Source organism: Herpailurus yagouaroundi, unplaced genomic scaffold (genome assembly GCF_014898765.1).
Source record: "Herpailurus yagouaroundi ecotype Mexico unplaced genomic scaffold, PumYag 183, whole genome shotgun sequence".
NCBI classification, from domain to species: Eukaryota; Metazoa; Chordata; class Mammalia; order Carnivora; family Felidae; genus Herpailurus; species Herpailurus yagouaroundi.
Window position 1 is genome coordinate 2,193,275 of NW_024412414.1, and position 16,553 is coordinate 2,209,827.

The 16,553-nt window shown below is 50.8% G+C and overlaps 1 protein-coding gene across 1 annotated transcript in view; it reads right to left on the reverse strand.

Moving 5' to 3' along the window:
* Nucleotides 1–1,866: 1,866 nt before the first annotated feature.
* The window catches only part of IFT122 (intraflagellar transport 122), a 74,370-nt gene continuing 59,683 nt past the window's right edge, over nucleotides 1,867–16,553 (reverse strand). Inside the window, 10 exon segments of the mRNA XM_040491909.1 lie at nucleotides 1,867–2,187; nucleotides 2,590–2,754; nucleotides 3,090–3,169; nucleotides 4,850–4,975; nucleotides 5,636–5,747; nucleotides 6,737–6,902; nucleotides 8,944–9,044; nucleotides 12,514–12,608; nucleotides 13,753–13,893; nucleotides 15,797–15,899. Of these exon segments, the coding sequence (XP_040347843.1) occupies nucleotides 2,098–2,187; nucleotides 2,590–2,754; nucleotides 3,090–3,169; nucleotides 4,850–4,975; nucleotides 5,636–5,747; nucleotides 6,737–6,902; nucleotides 8,944–9,044; nucleotides 12,514–12,608; nucleotides 13,753–13,893; nucleotides 15,797–15,899 (1,179 nt within the window). The 3' untranslated portion in view covers nucleotides 1,867–2,097.

The following is a 16,553-nucleotide window of genomic DNA, read 5'->3' on the forward strand; positions in this document are numbered from 1 at the left end:
AGCCTGAAACATTTCCAAGCTGTGCAGCCTCCAGCAGCTGTGCCTCTGTCCAGGCCTCAGTGGCCTTTTAGTGAAATGGGCATCTCAACATCCCTACAGTGCCTTCCTTGTTGTAGCATATGAAGGGTCATCAGGCTCATCAGATGGAGACTTGAGGCTCAACCTCAAAGTCAGAGCTGGAGGAGGCCCTTCTGCATACATGGGGAAACTGAGCCTTGGAGAAAGAATGGGCCTGGTCAAGACCTTGTCTAGGCTGAGACAGGAGAGATGCAGAACATAATGCTTAGGTGCAAAGGCTGTGCCTGGGTGTGACTTGCATCTTGGCTCAGTAAGTATTTGTTGAATAAAGGAGAGAATGTTGCTGAACCTCAGTTTCATCATCTGCATTAATGGGCATTCTTGGAGGCTGTTGAGGATTGAGGAAGACGACGCATGGAGAGTGCTTAGCAATGTGTCTGGTACCCAGTAAGCATTTGATTTAAAGGAAGGTACTGTCTCAGACCTCCACAGCTTCCTTGTGCTTCCCCGCGGCAGCAGAACCTGGCACGGCACACCCTGGTTTTTGTGTTATTCGGCTGAGAAGATGCATGCTGGAGTCTCAGGGTGGGCCCCCCACCCCCTGCCTCTAGCCACCGACCATCTGATCTGTCACTGTGATTGACGCCTGTTGGGTGGCTAGGGCTGTTTTCTCTCTCTCCTCTCTTTTTCCCAGCCATATGCAAATGATTTTAGTTCAAATAATGCGCTAATGGAAATCCTAACACATTAATAAATGTTTAGCAAGAGAGAGAGCATGCATGATGGTAAGTAATTAGACACTCAACGGAGGAGTTCTGTTGGCACAACTGTCTGGCTCCCTTTCTTTATTTTCCTCCATCATCTCCAAAGAGAGACACAGAGGGAGGCAGGAGAGGAAGGGGGAGGGCAGGGGGCCAGCTTCAGCACTCACCACTGGGTGGTCTCTGCAGCCACTCCTGTCTCCAGGCCTCAGTCTTCATCCCTCCAATGGGGACATTTGTCCGGCTCTGCCCACTTCACAGAAGAGCTGTAAAGTATCAATATCCAATCACAGGGGTGGTTTTCTCATCTGACAGCCCAGTTCTCCTTCCCCTGCTGTCAGGACTTTGCATAAAGCACTGGATCACTGCCACCTCCGGGACAGGTAGTGTGGAAAGCAAAGGGAACAGGGCACTCAGGGAAGGGCAGATCAGGGGCTTCCACCGAGGGCTGGATGAGCCCTTGGGCTCCAGCACCTCCACCGACTCTCATGGCCACAGAAAGGAAATCATAACGATTCCATCACAAGGCTGGTGTGAGAACTGAGACAACATATGAAACTCGGCTGGCATAGAGAAGGTCCCCAATAAACGTCAGTTCTCCCTCCTCAGCTTCCAAAGTGCTACCCACCCATGCTCTCAAGCTGCCAAATCAGACACTGTTGATGCTCAGGCAGGGGCAGCAACCTTAGCAGAACCTCAAACAGACCCACTTGCTTCAGGAGCTGGAAGGAAGGGGAAAGCCTCAGTGGGGTAGAGGCCTCTGTGGGGCTGGATGAATGGAGTAAAGAAGGGGGGCCTGGCCATAGGCAGGAAGCAGAGGGTGGGTTCCAGAACCTCTGCGGAGAGGCCCTCTTTGCCATCGTCTTTGTGGAGCCAGGAACCTTATTTTCTGGTCAAGACAGAACCCTGCTAAACCAAAATAAATAAACACTCGTTCCCCTACCTATTCCCATATTGCCATTTCGATTAGATTAAATTTTAAGAGCAGGCAAATGTAATGTTCCTCTCAGATCAAATTAGAAACAGGTGCACTTTTGCATAAGGAAATTAAGTTGCAGACAATATGAAGATTTGCTAAAATGCAGACACTGATGAAAATAAGTAGCCCTTTTATTTGTAATTATTGAGGCAATCTGTTCACAAAGTGTACATGTTAATGGTCTGACAGATCTGTGGACTCCAGCAGGCTGCCACCAACTCAGAGCCTTTCTGAAAGTAACAGATTTTTTTTTTTTTTTCTGACAGTTTAACTCTTCCTGTGACAGCCCATCCAAGTGCAAGGTGGCCCTGGTAGGAGTGGTGATCCTGAGGGGGCCAGTCACGGGCCGGGGTCATCGATGCGTCTCCGACAGTAGGGGCAGCAGGTGTGTTGAAGCACCAGCAGCTCGTAGTCCTCCGAATGGAACATCTGAGAAGAAACGGTCATGACCCAGTGCCAACCCCTGAGCCTGGCAGGGACGGTCGCCCTTCCAAGGGGGAGGAGGCCTGGCAGTGAGTCAGGGCTAGAAACACAGGATCCAGAACACCTTTGTCTGAGGACTAGAAGAAAGGGGGGAAGGGTCTGGGGTCTGAGGCCCCTTTTCTCTCTTTTTTTAAATTTATTTATTTGTTTTTGAGAGAGACAGAGACAGTGTAAGCAGAGAAGGGGCAGAGAGAAAGGGAGACAGAGAATCCCAAGCGGGGATCAACACCGGGCTTGAACTCACAAACCAACTGAGCCACCCAGGACTTCCCCGAGGGGACACTTGTGAAATGGAAAAGCAGTGTAAAGAAGAAACTGGTAAGCACATATGCGTTGTAGGCATAGTACCTGGAAGCAAGACGGGCACATGGTGATGGAGGCATCAGGCAGGAGCGAGCGGAAGTACTGCCACTGCAGGGGTGGAGGCCAGCGCTTGATGAGGACATCCCGACGACTCATGGAGCGGAGCACTGACCGGCTTACCACCACGGGCACAAACTCTGAGCCACCTTGCTGCAGGGTGGGCAGGTGGGAAGCAGGGGGCACAGGTGCTCTCACTCAGCCAGGGTGACGTGTTTATATGGGTCACAATCCCAGAATTTTGGGGGCAACCAGGGAGGACCCCAGAAACTTCCCCTGCTAGGTACCTTGACAGAACGCTGGCAGGTCAGGTAGCTCCTGCTAGCCATCTCTAGTGAGGGGGAACCCATCACCTCAATTCCCCCAGAGGCCTTAACAGGGAACAAGTCTGCTTCATACCAAGCAATGTGTACAGAAGGGATCTGAGTCACCCCTCCCAACAAGTCTCAGGTGTCTCCACAGCCCATCACTCAGAGAGGTGCCCTCACCTCAAAGCTCAGCTTTGCTGTGAACGGGTCATCATCTCTCATGGAGTCCGTGGTCTCATCCAGCCTCAGAGTCTGGGAATCTGGAGGGGTCTGGTCAAGGATGCAACCTGAGGCTGAGTGGGAAACAGGTCCTGCCCTCCACCCAACGCAAGATTCATGGGAACTCTATGTGGGCCTGGAGTGTTTCCTATGACTCGTCTGTGGAATAGGTTTCTAGATAAGAGAAATGGAAGGAACATAGGCCAGGGAGGAGACAGCCCCTGTCACACAGAGGCTGGGCCCCAGTGCATATGCAGGAAAGGGGCTCTGATGGGCTTTTTGCTGCCCCATACAGACCGTGCCATGGCCCACGTAGGCCTGCTGACCAGAAGTACCTAGTAAGTGGAGGCTGCAGGCCTACTGTGGGTGGGAGGAAAAATAATGGGCCTACCTGGAAACCATGGCCAGAAAACCTGGCAATTCCTGGAGAAACACTTAGCAATCACCACGTAGTCTGTAGGCACTTGAGAAGGCCTTACAGGTCCTATTTCATGTAGAAGGGGGTGAGAGCTCCAAGTCCTAAGGCTAGCCAGACCAGGCTGAAGGTGCCTAGGGAGCTGCCCCCTTTTGCCAGGCTGATGTGAGGCCAGGGTGAGTGGGGTTCCCACAGGAAGGCCCCAGGGGAATGGAGGCTGCTGGTGCCAAGTTAGGTATGACATGTGGCCCCCCGGCAGTAACAAGTTGGTCAAACCATCTGACTTGGGTGTGCAGAGAGCTGGCATGCAGACATGATTTCTGTCCCCCTTTTTCAGCAAACAACTCCTTGGTTTTTCCTTTCTGCTCTGCTTCTCAAAAGGTGGCCCACAGACCAGTGGCACTGGCATCACCTGGAAGCTTATAGAAACTCAGGCTCTCAGTCCACTCAGACGTGCTGAACCAGCTGCTGTGTGCTACCAAGGTCCACAGGTGATGAATGTGCACAGTCACATGTAGAAGCCCTCCTCCTGTGTCTAGCTGGGACAATGAACATGGTCCTAGCTAGAGGGATAAGCTGAGGTGTGGCCTTTGGCCTAAGGTATCCTAGCGAGGATGTGCCCTGGGGTTTTTGCTGTCATGCTGGGAGGACCGTCAGCCCTTTCCCAGGATTGTAAGACTGATGGGATTCAGGGTTGGTATTGCTGGTGGGACAGGGTGGGTGCTATCAAAGAATGAAGTCACTCAGAGGACAGCAGAGCCAAGAAGACAACAGACAGTCTCCCGCTGGTGCCAAATGAGCACCTGGATCCAGTTGAGTGTCTATCTAAGACTAGGCTTCTTTACGCCCTTTAGTTTGCTCAGCCTGACTTGTGGCATCTGTCTCTTGTACATAAAAGTAACCTGACTACAAAAGTTGATAGACATCATATGTTGTGTTGGTTGCTCATCAGCTCTGCATGGCCAGAAGCATAGACAGTATGCTTTTAGGAGCTAGGGTAGGCGGGAGGCCCTCCCAGGAACGAGGCATAGGTGAAGACCAAGGTACCATCTCCCCTTCCATGCCTCTTCTGGGTCTGTAGGCATGCACTGTCCCCTCCTGTACCTCTGCACCCTGGCCAGCTCTCTGCCCATTCCCAGCCTGTCCCTGCCACCATCTGGGCCTCTCCAATCACTCAGCAGTAGTCTGCCATGCCCTTGCCCCCACTGGCCCAGCCATCCCCCAAGGCCCTCCTGCCTCCTGCCTTGCACCCAGGCCTTATGTTCGGCTGGCACACACAGAAGGTCCAGCCCAGCACCCAGGATACTGCTGCTTGTGATCTCTTGCCATTTGTTCTCGTGCTTGTGTCTTGGTGCCTCCAGGTCAATGAGGGAGACAGCTTCTTCATCAGTGATCCCCTCTTCCAGGTAGAATTCAACCAGGTGCAGCACCTCTAGAGGGCACAGGGCACAGGGCACAGGGAAGGGCTGTGGGAAGGCCGGCTCAGGGGGAGCTAGGGGCTGGGATGCTCTCACCAGGCAGCATGAGGGGAGGTGGGAGGATCAAAGTTCCTTCCCCACCTGGCAGCAGGCTTCTCTGAAAGCAAGGAGACACAGCAGGGCCGCGTCTTTTGAACACTGCATGTCTGGAGGAAGCAGGCACGTATGCATGTGTGTGCACATGTGGCATGTATGTGCATGGGTGAGAAGCAGTGGCCTTTAGCCCCTCCTTCTTCCCCCTAATAGCTGGATGGGCTCCTCTCTAAGGGAGGAGGAACGGCCTCTGCCCAGCTACTTGGAAGGGGCTTCTGATCCTTCGTCAACATAGAAGGAACTGGCACTTAAGAGCCCATCTTAGCCTCCCAGACCAAATGCCTGACCAGTGGCACCTGGGCATTTATATTATGCAAAACCCCACACCAGGTTCTGAGGGGTGGGTGCTTCAAGTCTGGGCATCAGGGGGTCCTATTTCTGGGAACCCTTAGTGACTGTGCATCTGGTGGGGTGGGTTGTCACACTGTCCCCAATTTATAAATGAGGACACATGTGGCCAATAAGTAGTGGAGAGGGCTCAGTCATCCACTGGCTGCTCCATCTGCACATGCCAGACTTACCATAGGAAGAGGCAGAGAAGACGAAGGGCTGGCGGCAATTGATGCAAACGTTGCCCAGGTTGTTCAGCAATGGGTTGTTGGTGGAGCAGCGGTAGCATAAGGGCACCAGCTCCTACAAAAGCACAAGAACCACAACTGTCCAAGGACCAACTGGGAGGGAAGAAATGCTCCCCACTCTGATTTCAGCCCCCTGGGGCCTGGCTGCCAAGAAGAAAGGCCATCTGTGTGGGCAGGGAGGGGGCACTGGTTCAGGGCTCTGTGCTGTGGTGACTCAGGATAAGGGCCTACAGAGGCATCTGAGGCCCCATCACTTGGGCCCCACTGCTCTGGACACTCCTTCACAGGCAGGGCTCAGCAGCACATTTCTCCAGCAGGAATGACAACACCACAGCTGTCATTTACTGGCCACTTACCATGCATCAGGTACCGTGCTAAGCACATTATCTGGGCAGGCTCATCTGTCCTGTGGGAAAGCTATTATGTATGTCCCCATTTGATAGAGGGGGAAACCAAGGTTCAGAGAAATACAGACATAGCTAGGAAATGGTGGAGTTGGGATCTGAACCAAGGTCTGTCTGATGCCAAGTCTCTGCTCTGAGTTTGAAGGAGGAGATTGTGAAAGAGACAACAGGTTGTCAGGTTGGAAGAAGAGGGCTGGAGCACAGCTGCGCCGCAGATACATGGGACAGTGATAACCTGGTTCCAGAAGGAAGGTGGACTAGGGCAGGGGATCCTAGGATGAGGCGAAGGCAGAGCCACTTGGGCACAGAGGAGCAGAAGGAGGTTAAAGGCAGAGCAGTGTGGGCTGGGCTGCAGCCAACTCAGAGCCTCAGAGGAGAGCTGGGCGGCAAGGGAGGGTAGGACTGTGGGGCCCACACCAGGGTCTGTGGCTGGAGCACAGGAGGCTGAGTAGAGGACAGAGGAGGCAGAGAGGGAAAAGCAAGAGTTAGCAAACCAAGGCTTAGGAAGGGGAGGAGGCTCACAGAGCCCTGAGAGCATGGTAGCCATCTTTCAAACAGAACCCAGGCCAGGAAAGAAGGCATCAGGAGATGTTCAAGAAGAGGAGGAGAAGCCTCCTGCTTGAGGGAGCTGTGCCCTCACCTCACTGTCATGGAAGGGCTTGGAGCGGATGGTCAGGCTGCCCAGCTCGATGGATTTCTGGAACCTGGCAGGAATATGCAGGCCTTGCAGCTTGTCATAGGCATGTCGGGCCAGCTTGTAGGCACCCAGGGCCTTGCTTTGCTTAGCCAGAGTGAAGAGTGTTTTTCTGCCAATGACAGGGTTAAGGACAGCAGAGGCCACACTGGGCCTGAGAGCTGGCACTGCCTACCCTCAAAGTGAGCCCCGTGCTGGAACACAGCTTGTGCTAGTGCCAGGACGGCATGGGCAGGAGCCTGAGAAGTGCTTTTCTCATTTGTGGGATGTAAGTGTACTTCTCGGATATCAAAGCACAGGGATTTTTCCAGAGATAAAGACAGTGCAGTTTCCATTAATATTTTAACCTTGCTTAGGTTCTCTGGGCCTGCTGATGGCTCATCTTGTACCCTGACTAGGCCAAAATGTCTCTCCCCACCTCGCCCAGCCTGCCAGCCAGGTCCTACAATGCCCAGCACCAAGTGCCATCCTGCTCCAGCCTCGCCAGGAGGAGACAGGTCCCAGACTGCCTGGGAAGCTCACTTAGGTCCAGCTCACAGAGGTCACTGGGTGCACAGTACTTCTCTCTGCCTGCACTTCCACCAGGAGCCACAGCAATTTCTGAGGGACAGCCTCCCCGGCTCTCTGAGGCTCTCCTCTGGGCTCCTCAATCTGAGGCTGACAGGCCTTTATGCTTGATCCCAGGTCACCTTAAATGCTAAATGTGCCCAGGCCAGGTCTGCCCTTCCTCCCCTGCCCCACTGGTGAACCCCCTTCCCCACTTCTCCCTGGCAAGCCTCAAGTACCATGCCTCCTTGGCACTCTTCTTCCCCCTGATGCTCCTGCTTCCCCACACCCCCAGTGTGGCACCTTCCACCCTAGCAGTTACATGGTGGTAAGTTTCCTTGTCTGTGTCTCCACTGTCACCCCTCCCAGTCAGGGACCATGTCAGGAGCCATTTCTAGGTCCCCAGTGGACAGTATAGGGTGAAGCTTAGGGCAGAGGTTCAATCAAACTCTGCTGACTTATATAGAACTTGTTGGAAAGGTTGGGCACATGTGCTGAGGCTCTGGCAGGTGCGGCCCTGACCACTCCTCTGCAAAGGTCTCAGTCAATGAAGGCACAGCTTGATTTGGGGGAGTTTTCCCTGAAATGTAAATGATGGGCCTGGAACCCTTTAGAGAAGCTAGTTCTAACCGATTAATACCTCTGAGCTCTCTTCTGGGAAGGCCTTTTCCTCACAGAAAGGCGGCAAGGTTGGGGCTGGAAAGGGACTGAGACAATATAAGCTTTAGAAGAGGACAAGGAGAATGTCCTTTTGTGACTTTTATGACTATAAGGACTTTAAAGATTTTGGTTGTATCCTGGTCGTTTCTGGCAGCATGCGTCCTCAATCCCCTTTTCTGCTTACAGCCTCTCAATGGCCCTCACAGGTTTGGGGAAGGTGAGGCCAACTCACAGGGAGGCCCTCAGGCCACTGCATCCCCAGCTTGGCTCCCACTCCCCTCTTCAGCTGCTTCCCATACACCATGCTCACTTCACCTCTGTGCCTTTCCATGTCCTGGGTACTCTCCTGGAGTTATCTACTCTACTGTCTTCCCTGGTAGCTTATGGGATGGATGTCAGCAACTTCAGACAGTCTTGCCTGACCATGACCCCAGCCTTAGCTGCATTCCACCCTTGGGCACAGCACACATCCCACTGAACTAAGCTCAGTTCACTTGTTACTTCCTCTACTAGATGGCAACTTCGTCACCTATTGCCTGGCCCAGTGTCTGGGGCACAGCAGGTGCTCCATCCACTGGGCTGAACAAACACCCATCACCCTTCTACCCGGGGAAATGCCCAAGAGTCCAAGTGTTTCCTATATTTCAGTTACTCCCTCATTTATGGGTTCTGGGAGGGCTTGGGTAGTGGATTGGTTAGAGACCCACTGCTGGGCCAAGCCCAGAGAGCCCTGAAAAACAAATCTTCTCTTGGCACTGGCCCCTTGGCCTCCCTTGGCTGAGCTGCTTCTATAGCAAAACAGCAGCAGCAGGACAAACTCTCTCTCTCTTCCCTGAGGGCTACAGGAGAAAGGGAAGGTTCTGCCAGTAAAGTGCTCTGGAAAGAACTTCGCAGGGGCCATTAGACAAGAGGGGTGGGACTGAGGGTGGGGGTGAGAGAAAGGATACACCTTAGAGATACCCAAGGGGGGGTCTTTGGTCAGACTGTGCAGTAGGAATCTGGAGATGTTGAAGAGGGTTTCAGGAAGATGGGAACTGAAAGGCTCCTCCTGCAAAGAGAAAAGAAAATATGGATTGAATTCCTAAGGCAGACACCAATGATTCTGAGTTACTTCAGTAGAAGAGCAATCTCCCTTAATGAGCATCTACTGTGTGCTTTCCAGCCGCCGTCTCATGTGGTCTTCAACATAATCCTGTGAGGATACACTGTCATTGCCACTGTACTGATGAAAAAACTGAGGCCCAGAGAGACGACTTGCCCGAGTTATCCAGCTAGAAAAGACTGGAAAAGAGCAGAGCTGGGATTCAAACCCAGGTCTGATTCCAAAGCCCAAGAATGCCTCTCTTCCAAGCTGCACTGCCCCTGGTGTTGATAATAATTCCACTTCCTCGAGCTCAAGTTGTCTCCAATTAGCTCGAGAGAGAAGACCTTTCTTTTATGCAATTTAGGACATGACTCGACATAAGCATGTCTTTAAGTGGACACAGTTAACGCTTTAGAGCATGAAATCATATGCCTCTTCCCGGCTCTCCAGAAGCAGCCTAGCCACCTGATGCCCAGCAAACATGTACATGTAGTGGAGCTCCTCAAGGGCTCAGCCCGTGCCCCCAGCACCTGGCACAGGCCCTAAGAGACCAGGCACTAACACACATGAATAGGTCTTCTGTACCTAGAGGCTGCCAGAAGCTCAGCATGGTAGAGCACAGGGAATTTTCTATCAGGGAGGGGTCCATAAAAGGTTAAGAATACCATTTTGAAGGAATCTGGCACATTGTGTGCAAACTGAGACTACTGAAGATGACAAGATGAAAGCAGGCCAGCGCCCCCTCAAGCACTTCAATGGTAATAAACTGACATTTCCTGAAGGGTCTTGCTAGGCTGTACTCATCAGGGAGCCAGCAGGACTTAGACCCTAATTGGTCTACATTTGTGAGGACTTACTTTATACTACTTCTTGGGTTTGGAGCCCAACATTCTCTCGTTAGCTCTCATTTAAATTTCTACAGCCTCCGTTAGTTCCAAGAACCCAAGAAAACCTGAGACTGCATCCTTTTCTGGGTAAGAGCCAGGGAGAAACCTGCCTCTGGTTACATCGCACTAGGTGTGGCAGCTAAGAAATGTCCCAGAAAGAACAGAATGGGGGGAGGGTCCTCAAGATTAGCACTTCTCCTCTGGGAAAGAAGCCATCATATCAGGAAAGGTCTGATGTTCCCCTTTCCAGTCTGATCTGACTCAGAGCTGCTCTGCTGGGCTTTGATGCCAGACCCTAAAATACCACCCACCTCCAAGCCTTTGCACATGCTGTGCCCTCTGCCAGGAATGCCATTTCTTCCCCTCCTCTTCCCTTGCCCTATTCTTACTAATCTCCCTCCTCTTTGCTTAGGATCACTTCCTCCAGGAAGTCCTCCTGGTCTTCTAAGCTTTTCTCTTGAAGGAACTGGACTACAACTGCTTGTTCACAGACTGTGAGTTCCTCATGGGCAGGGAGGTCTTGTTCACCACTGTGTCCCAAGGCCTCAGCACAGGGCCTGTCACACAGGAGGGATTTGTTGAATAAAGAAATGGCCCAATAAGAAGCCTCAGCTAGGATGAAAAGCCCCAGCTGGTGCGAAGATGCCACAAGCTCACAGCTGCATGTAGGTCCTGGAGAAGAGCTCAGTTATTACAGAAAGGAGACAAAGAGCTGAGCTCCAGAGTGGCTCAGGCAAACCAACACTGAGCTGGGGTCCTGACTTTCAAGCTGAGTTGAGTTTAGGATGGCTTTTTTAGGGTGGCTTCTTTCCACATGAGCACCTAATAGAAATGAGGGTCCTTGAAAAGACTGTAAGGGAAGATGAGGTCCCTTGAAACCACTGACCTTGGTGTGGGGAAGAGATGAGATGAAGGACTGACAGCTGTCTCTGCCTAATAGAGGAGTCTCTCTTGCCAGACTTTCCTCAGAGACAAAGAACATGCCGAGTGCCCAGCACAAATGTGGGGAAAAGACCCAGTGTAAAAGGTAGGGCCTTTGAAGATGGGCAAAGAACTGTGAAATGCTTAGCCTGCAGGGGAGAAGGCCCAAGGAAAACTGGCTGGAAGCCTCCACACAGGGCAGGAGGAATAGCTGACACTCATCTTGGGTCACTCTGTGCCAGGCTCTCTTCCAAGTGCTTTTCCAATATTAACTCATTTAATCCTCACAAGACCATCAAGTAGGTACTATTATCATCTCCATTTTACAGAGAAGGAAGCTGAAGCACAGAGGAAAGTAAACAACCTGCCCAAGGTCACACAATGGAGCTGGGGTGTGAGGCCGGTCGTTGGCCTTCTCCAAGTTAGAGGGGGTGGAGGAGCAGAAGCTAAGAGCACAGGCTCCGGAGCCAGCCCGTCTGGGCTTGCATCCTGGCTCTCACGTACTAACTGTGGGATCTCTGTGTTCAGCATCTCAGTCTCCTCATCTGTAAAATGGGGATGACAATACTTACTTATCTCGCAGCATGACTGAAAGGATTAAATACATCGATACAATAAAGTCTTTGGCACATTGCTTGCTAAGTAGTAAGTACTCAATAAAGGTGGGTTATTGGAATTATCCTCTTAGTTTATCAGCACAGGATAAGCTCACATTGTAGGAGCTTAATCAACATTTGCTGAGAGATTGAGGATACATAAAATGAGGGAACTGATAACAACCTATCACCTGTTCCCCATTGTCAGGAGACAGATTTAAAATGCTTCATCAAGGGGTGCCTGGGTGGCGCAGTCGGTTAAGCGTCCGACTTCAGCCAGGTCACGATCTCGCGGTCTGTGAGTTCGAGCCCCGCGTCGGGCTCTGGGCTGATGGCTCGGAGCCTGGAGCCTGTTTCCGATTCTGTGTCTCCCTCTCCCTCTGCCCCTCCCCCGTTCATGCTCTGTCTCTCTCTGTCCCAAAAATAAATAAACGTTGAAAAAAAAATTTTTTTTTAAAATAAAAAAAAATAAAATGCTTCATCAAAAGAATCAGGGAGTGACTAAAAAAGAACCATTTGGGTCTCTGGAGATCAAGCCAGCCCTCGTTTTATAGAGAAGGAAACTGAGAGCCAGAGAGAGAAAATAAATTGCTCAAGGTCAAATTGTTCAAGGTCACATAGCAATTGAGTAGCAGGGCCTATGAGAGACCTTGGGGCCTTTGGTTAGAGCTGGGCCTTCACCCATCTAGAGTAGAACATCCACCCCTGATCATTTTAGAGATAGCCCTTTGTCTGGCTAACCCAGAGTCTGCCTGAGTTTTACAAACCTAAAGCTGGCAACTAGCAAGGCCCATGCTAGCCCTGGCTCATTAATTCAGAAGCCCACAGCTTGCTACAGGTCAAAAAGTGGCTAACTGAGGAAAATCAAAGTCCCAAACTCTGTCTCCCAGAAGATCAGAATTTCTCAGCAGGACATCCTGCCCAGTCGGTTTACTTTCCATCCAGAGGTCTGCTGCTCTGTAAGCCACGCCTGGGTCCCTAGCTTAGTAGGCAGCACCCTCACCAGGTCTCATCTCCTAGCCACCTTACCGTATACTGATGAATGGCATGGTAGCCGTGGTACAGCTCGGCCAAATGCTGGAAGTGGTGGAACTTGTCGAGCATCACATCCTTCTGGGCAGGGTCTGAGGTGTGGAGCAGGAGGGGGTAGGGCAAGAGGGGAAAGTGTGTCAAGCCGTGTCTACAAGGCGAGGCAGTGGCAGCATTGCTAGTGTCAGCTCTCCCCCGACATCAGGCTTGTGCCAGGGAGAGTGACAAGGAAGTACAGTGATGGGAAAGGTGCTGCTTAGGAGCTGGGACCATCTCAAGACAGGAAAAGTCTCAGCTGCGCAGAGTATGTAGCCAGGAAAAGTCTGAGGACATTTTTCGAAAGTCCTCCTGGATCCCACACTGCAGCCTACTGGGTCCTTCCACCGGGGAAGTGCCAGCTGCAGCAAGAAGCAGGTGATTACTGGCACCCGGACACACCAGAGGAGTCTGGCATGGAGGGTGGGCAGACGTCGGCTTTACTCATCTCACCTCAAGCCTCTTCCCTCTGTGCCATGCCTCATCCAAGGCACAGACCACTGGCCGGACAGAAACATACCACCTTACACCTGGGCCTGACAGTTTCCAAACTAGAACCACAACTTCGGTAGGCTCACAGCAGCCTTACGAAGGCAGCAGGATAGGATTATCCCCACACCACAGATGGGGATATAGAGCTTAGGAAGAATTTGTGACTTGTTAAAAGTCACCTAACTGCCTCAATTCCAGTGTTTTCCCCATTCCAGCATGCTGGCCTTAGTCCAGTGAAAAACATCTCCCAGTCCCCTCTGCTTCCAGAACTCCCTCGGTGCATCATGGGAAATCTCAAGAAAGCAACATTGAAACTATTTTTCTGCCTGGGATGAGTGAGAATCTGGAGTGTATTACTGTAAAGTGATCTCTTCTTCATCTTTCTATTTAATTAAGTTTTTTTAAACCAGTGCTCACCTGGGTCCAGTTATAGGCTCCCAGGTAGCAGGGGAGAGATATGTTCTGAATCAGCAACACAGGGCAGGACCTCCCAACCATAACCCCAGGATGGCCCTCATACCATCATTAAATTTATGGGCAAACTGGAAAAAGATGACACACCAGATTATGCTGCTGCAAGACAGGGTTACGGACAATACACCCAATAAACAAGCCCAGGGCTTTAATTAAAACGTCCCAGCTCTTTCGATGTTTATCTTGGTGCCAGAGCAGGGCTGGGGAAAACAAGCGGCCTGGCCGATGTTTACTTACCTTGAGCTATATCAAGGCACTGCATGGACAGCATCCAGTAATAATAGGCAGCGTCATTAAATCTGTTCTCCACCACAGCATTGTGTGTGAGCTGCTCCAGCACCTTGACTGCTTCCTGCTGCCGCCCGGCCTTGTGGAATGCTAGAGGGGCAAAAAAAACACAGAGTTTGAGGAGTGGGATGGAATTTTGCGGGGCTTGCAAGGGGCTGCTGTAGAAGTAGGACATTCATTGGGAGCATCTGCAGCACTTCGTTGCTGGGATGCGCCTCTCAGGCCGAAGGCTATAAATAGCCAAAGCTACATCCTGAAAAAAAGTACAGTGAGATATATTCCTTTTTGGCAGGGAAAAGGCAGCTGACTTTGGAAAGGCATGGCAGAAGAGAAAAATCCTAGGGGGCAAACTGCAGGGCAAAGTCTGAGGACGGCATTGTTGCCCATCACCAGTGAGGTTTTACCCTCAATCCATTCCAGGACAAAGTTTTGTGACATCTGGGGTGACACTCATAGCACCTGACACTTTAACAGGTTTGGTAGTTTACAGAGTGTTGCTGATTCCTTGATGGAGGATCACAACAGACTTACTAAGGTGGAGGTAAAGTGGCACACCCAAGGTCACAGAACCTAGCTCAACTCAAGTCCTCAGTCTTCAACTGTGTGCTTTTTAATGACAACCTTGAAAAATATGGCTCAGTTCTAGCAATCAAACATTTGTGAAAACATGCAAAAAAAATCTCTCAATAGTTCCTATATCCATTTAACAGAAACTTCCTGAATCTTGGCTATGTAGACAGACCCTCAGGATATTGGGGGCTGCCAGGGAAGCACTTGTAGCTATGACACTTGCCCACATATGGAGACTCAGATGATCCAAATCCTCTGCTTCAGAGAAGGAAAAGGTCTGGCCTTTGTTCCAGTCTCATCTACAATCTCTTGTCTGAGTACCAAGTTACTATGGCGATGGATTCTTGGAAGGGCAGACACAGACAGATGGATAGGTTGATGTGTTTTGCCCAAACATGCACATACTTCAGCAACTGGGTGCTCTGGAAATGCTAAAGCAGAAGAGAACATGCTGTCTTTCAATGGGGGCTTTTAGCTGAGGAGCTCCAACAGGGAGACATTTGTTCCGCAATGTGTCCGGAGGTGGCAACTGTTACCATATAGAAGTGTAAATGAGATGCTATGGAATATGACACACCCAGCTTCAATAAGAAGACTTCTTAAGTAGGCAGCAAGACCTAGTCACAAGAATCAGGTTCCCAGCCAGCCAGATCCTGGTCCAACCATGGCTTTCTGACTTTGCAGGGCACAGTTAGCCTTGGTGTCTCTGCAGGGCTGCTGGCAAGGTTCAGGGTTATATAGTTAAGCGCCTAACCAGTGCCTGACACAGAGAAGGAAGTCACATTTTAAAATTATTACCACCAATTAAAGCTCTGTGCTTCCTTTCACTCCTATCTCAGATACTGCCATACCTGGAGTACAGTCCACTTTACCAATGGAAATGCCAAAGAGCAGAGGTCACCCCATTTATCTGAGCCAGAAACAGAACCCAAATTCCTATTTGCGGTAGAGGAAAGTGGCAGGTGAGACCATGCCAGACACTGTGGGAGTCCTCACATTTTGTCCCCACACCAGCCTGGCTCATATTCCCTCTCTGCCACTTCCTTGCTGTGGGACTTCAGGCAAATCCCTTTACCTCTTCCAACCTGTTTTCTCATCTAGGAAACAGTAGCTACATTATAGGGCTGTCGTGAGGATTGAGTGGGAAGCTATATTTGAATGCACAGTGCTTTGCTCAGAGAAGAGACAGGACCTGTCTAACGTCCGGAAGCAAGTGAGTGATGGACCCAGGTGTGTCCAACTCCAAAGCCCATGTTCTTTCCACTGCTCCCCAGTCTTTCACCATGAAACATGTCATATTCCCAGGATGAAGTCATCCATCCTCAAGCCCACGATGGGAGGGGCTTGGTAGCCTTCCTGAAATGTACGCCTTGGCAGTGCCGTCTCCTGCCCCTTCCGCAAGGTGGCAGTCTGTGTGGCCTACCTTTCTGGGATTCCTCAAAACGATCGTTCTCTGCTAGCCACTGAGCGTAGGGCACATAGATGTCATCCTTAAACTCAGGATGCTTCTCGCCCAAAGCAAAGGCCTGGAGGAAGGAGCAAATGCATTCTTAATAAAGCAGCCCCGACAGCCCCCATGAAAACATGGCACTTGGCTGAATCCATTAGGAATGTGTCATATTTTGCCAGCCTGACAACTCAGAGGGGGAGAGTGCCTCCCCCTACCACCACCCCCAGAAACGCAAAAACAAATCAGCTCTTTGAAAACAAAAGGCAATTAACAGCAATATGCAAGCGACTGGATTCAATAACAACACAGTCTGTTTCTGGACCACAGAAGCGGCACAGAATCGGAAACATTTTATTTTAAGGATTTGCGTGGGCTCCTGTAGGGCTGCAAACAGATTTCTTTTAATTGCAGGCGACACCTAAGGAAACAGAATTGACATTATCATCATCACTGCTTATTAGCTGTCAAAGATGACTGTGGACTTGGTGCTGTATAGGACCCAGTGACTGCTTTATCTAAGCCCCAGAACGACCTGTCAGGCCAGGAGAACTAGAAATGAGTCATGGGGGACAGTATGTGGCAACAGGGAGAAAGTTTGCCTGATGCACAGTTAGGACTGAGTGGTTCGTTCATCTTTCTTTCTTTCTTTCTTTCTTTCTTTCTTTCTTTCTTTCTTTCATGATTCTATCTATCTATCTATCTATCTATCTATCTATCTATCTATCTATCT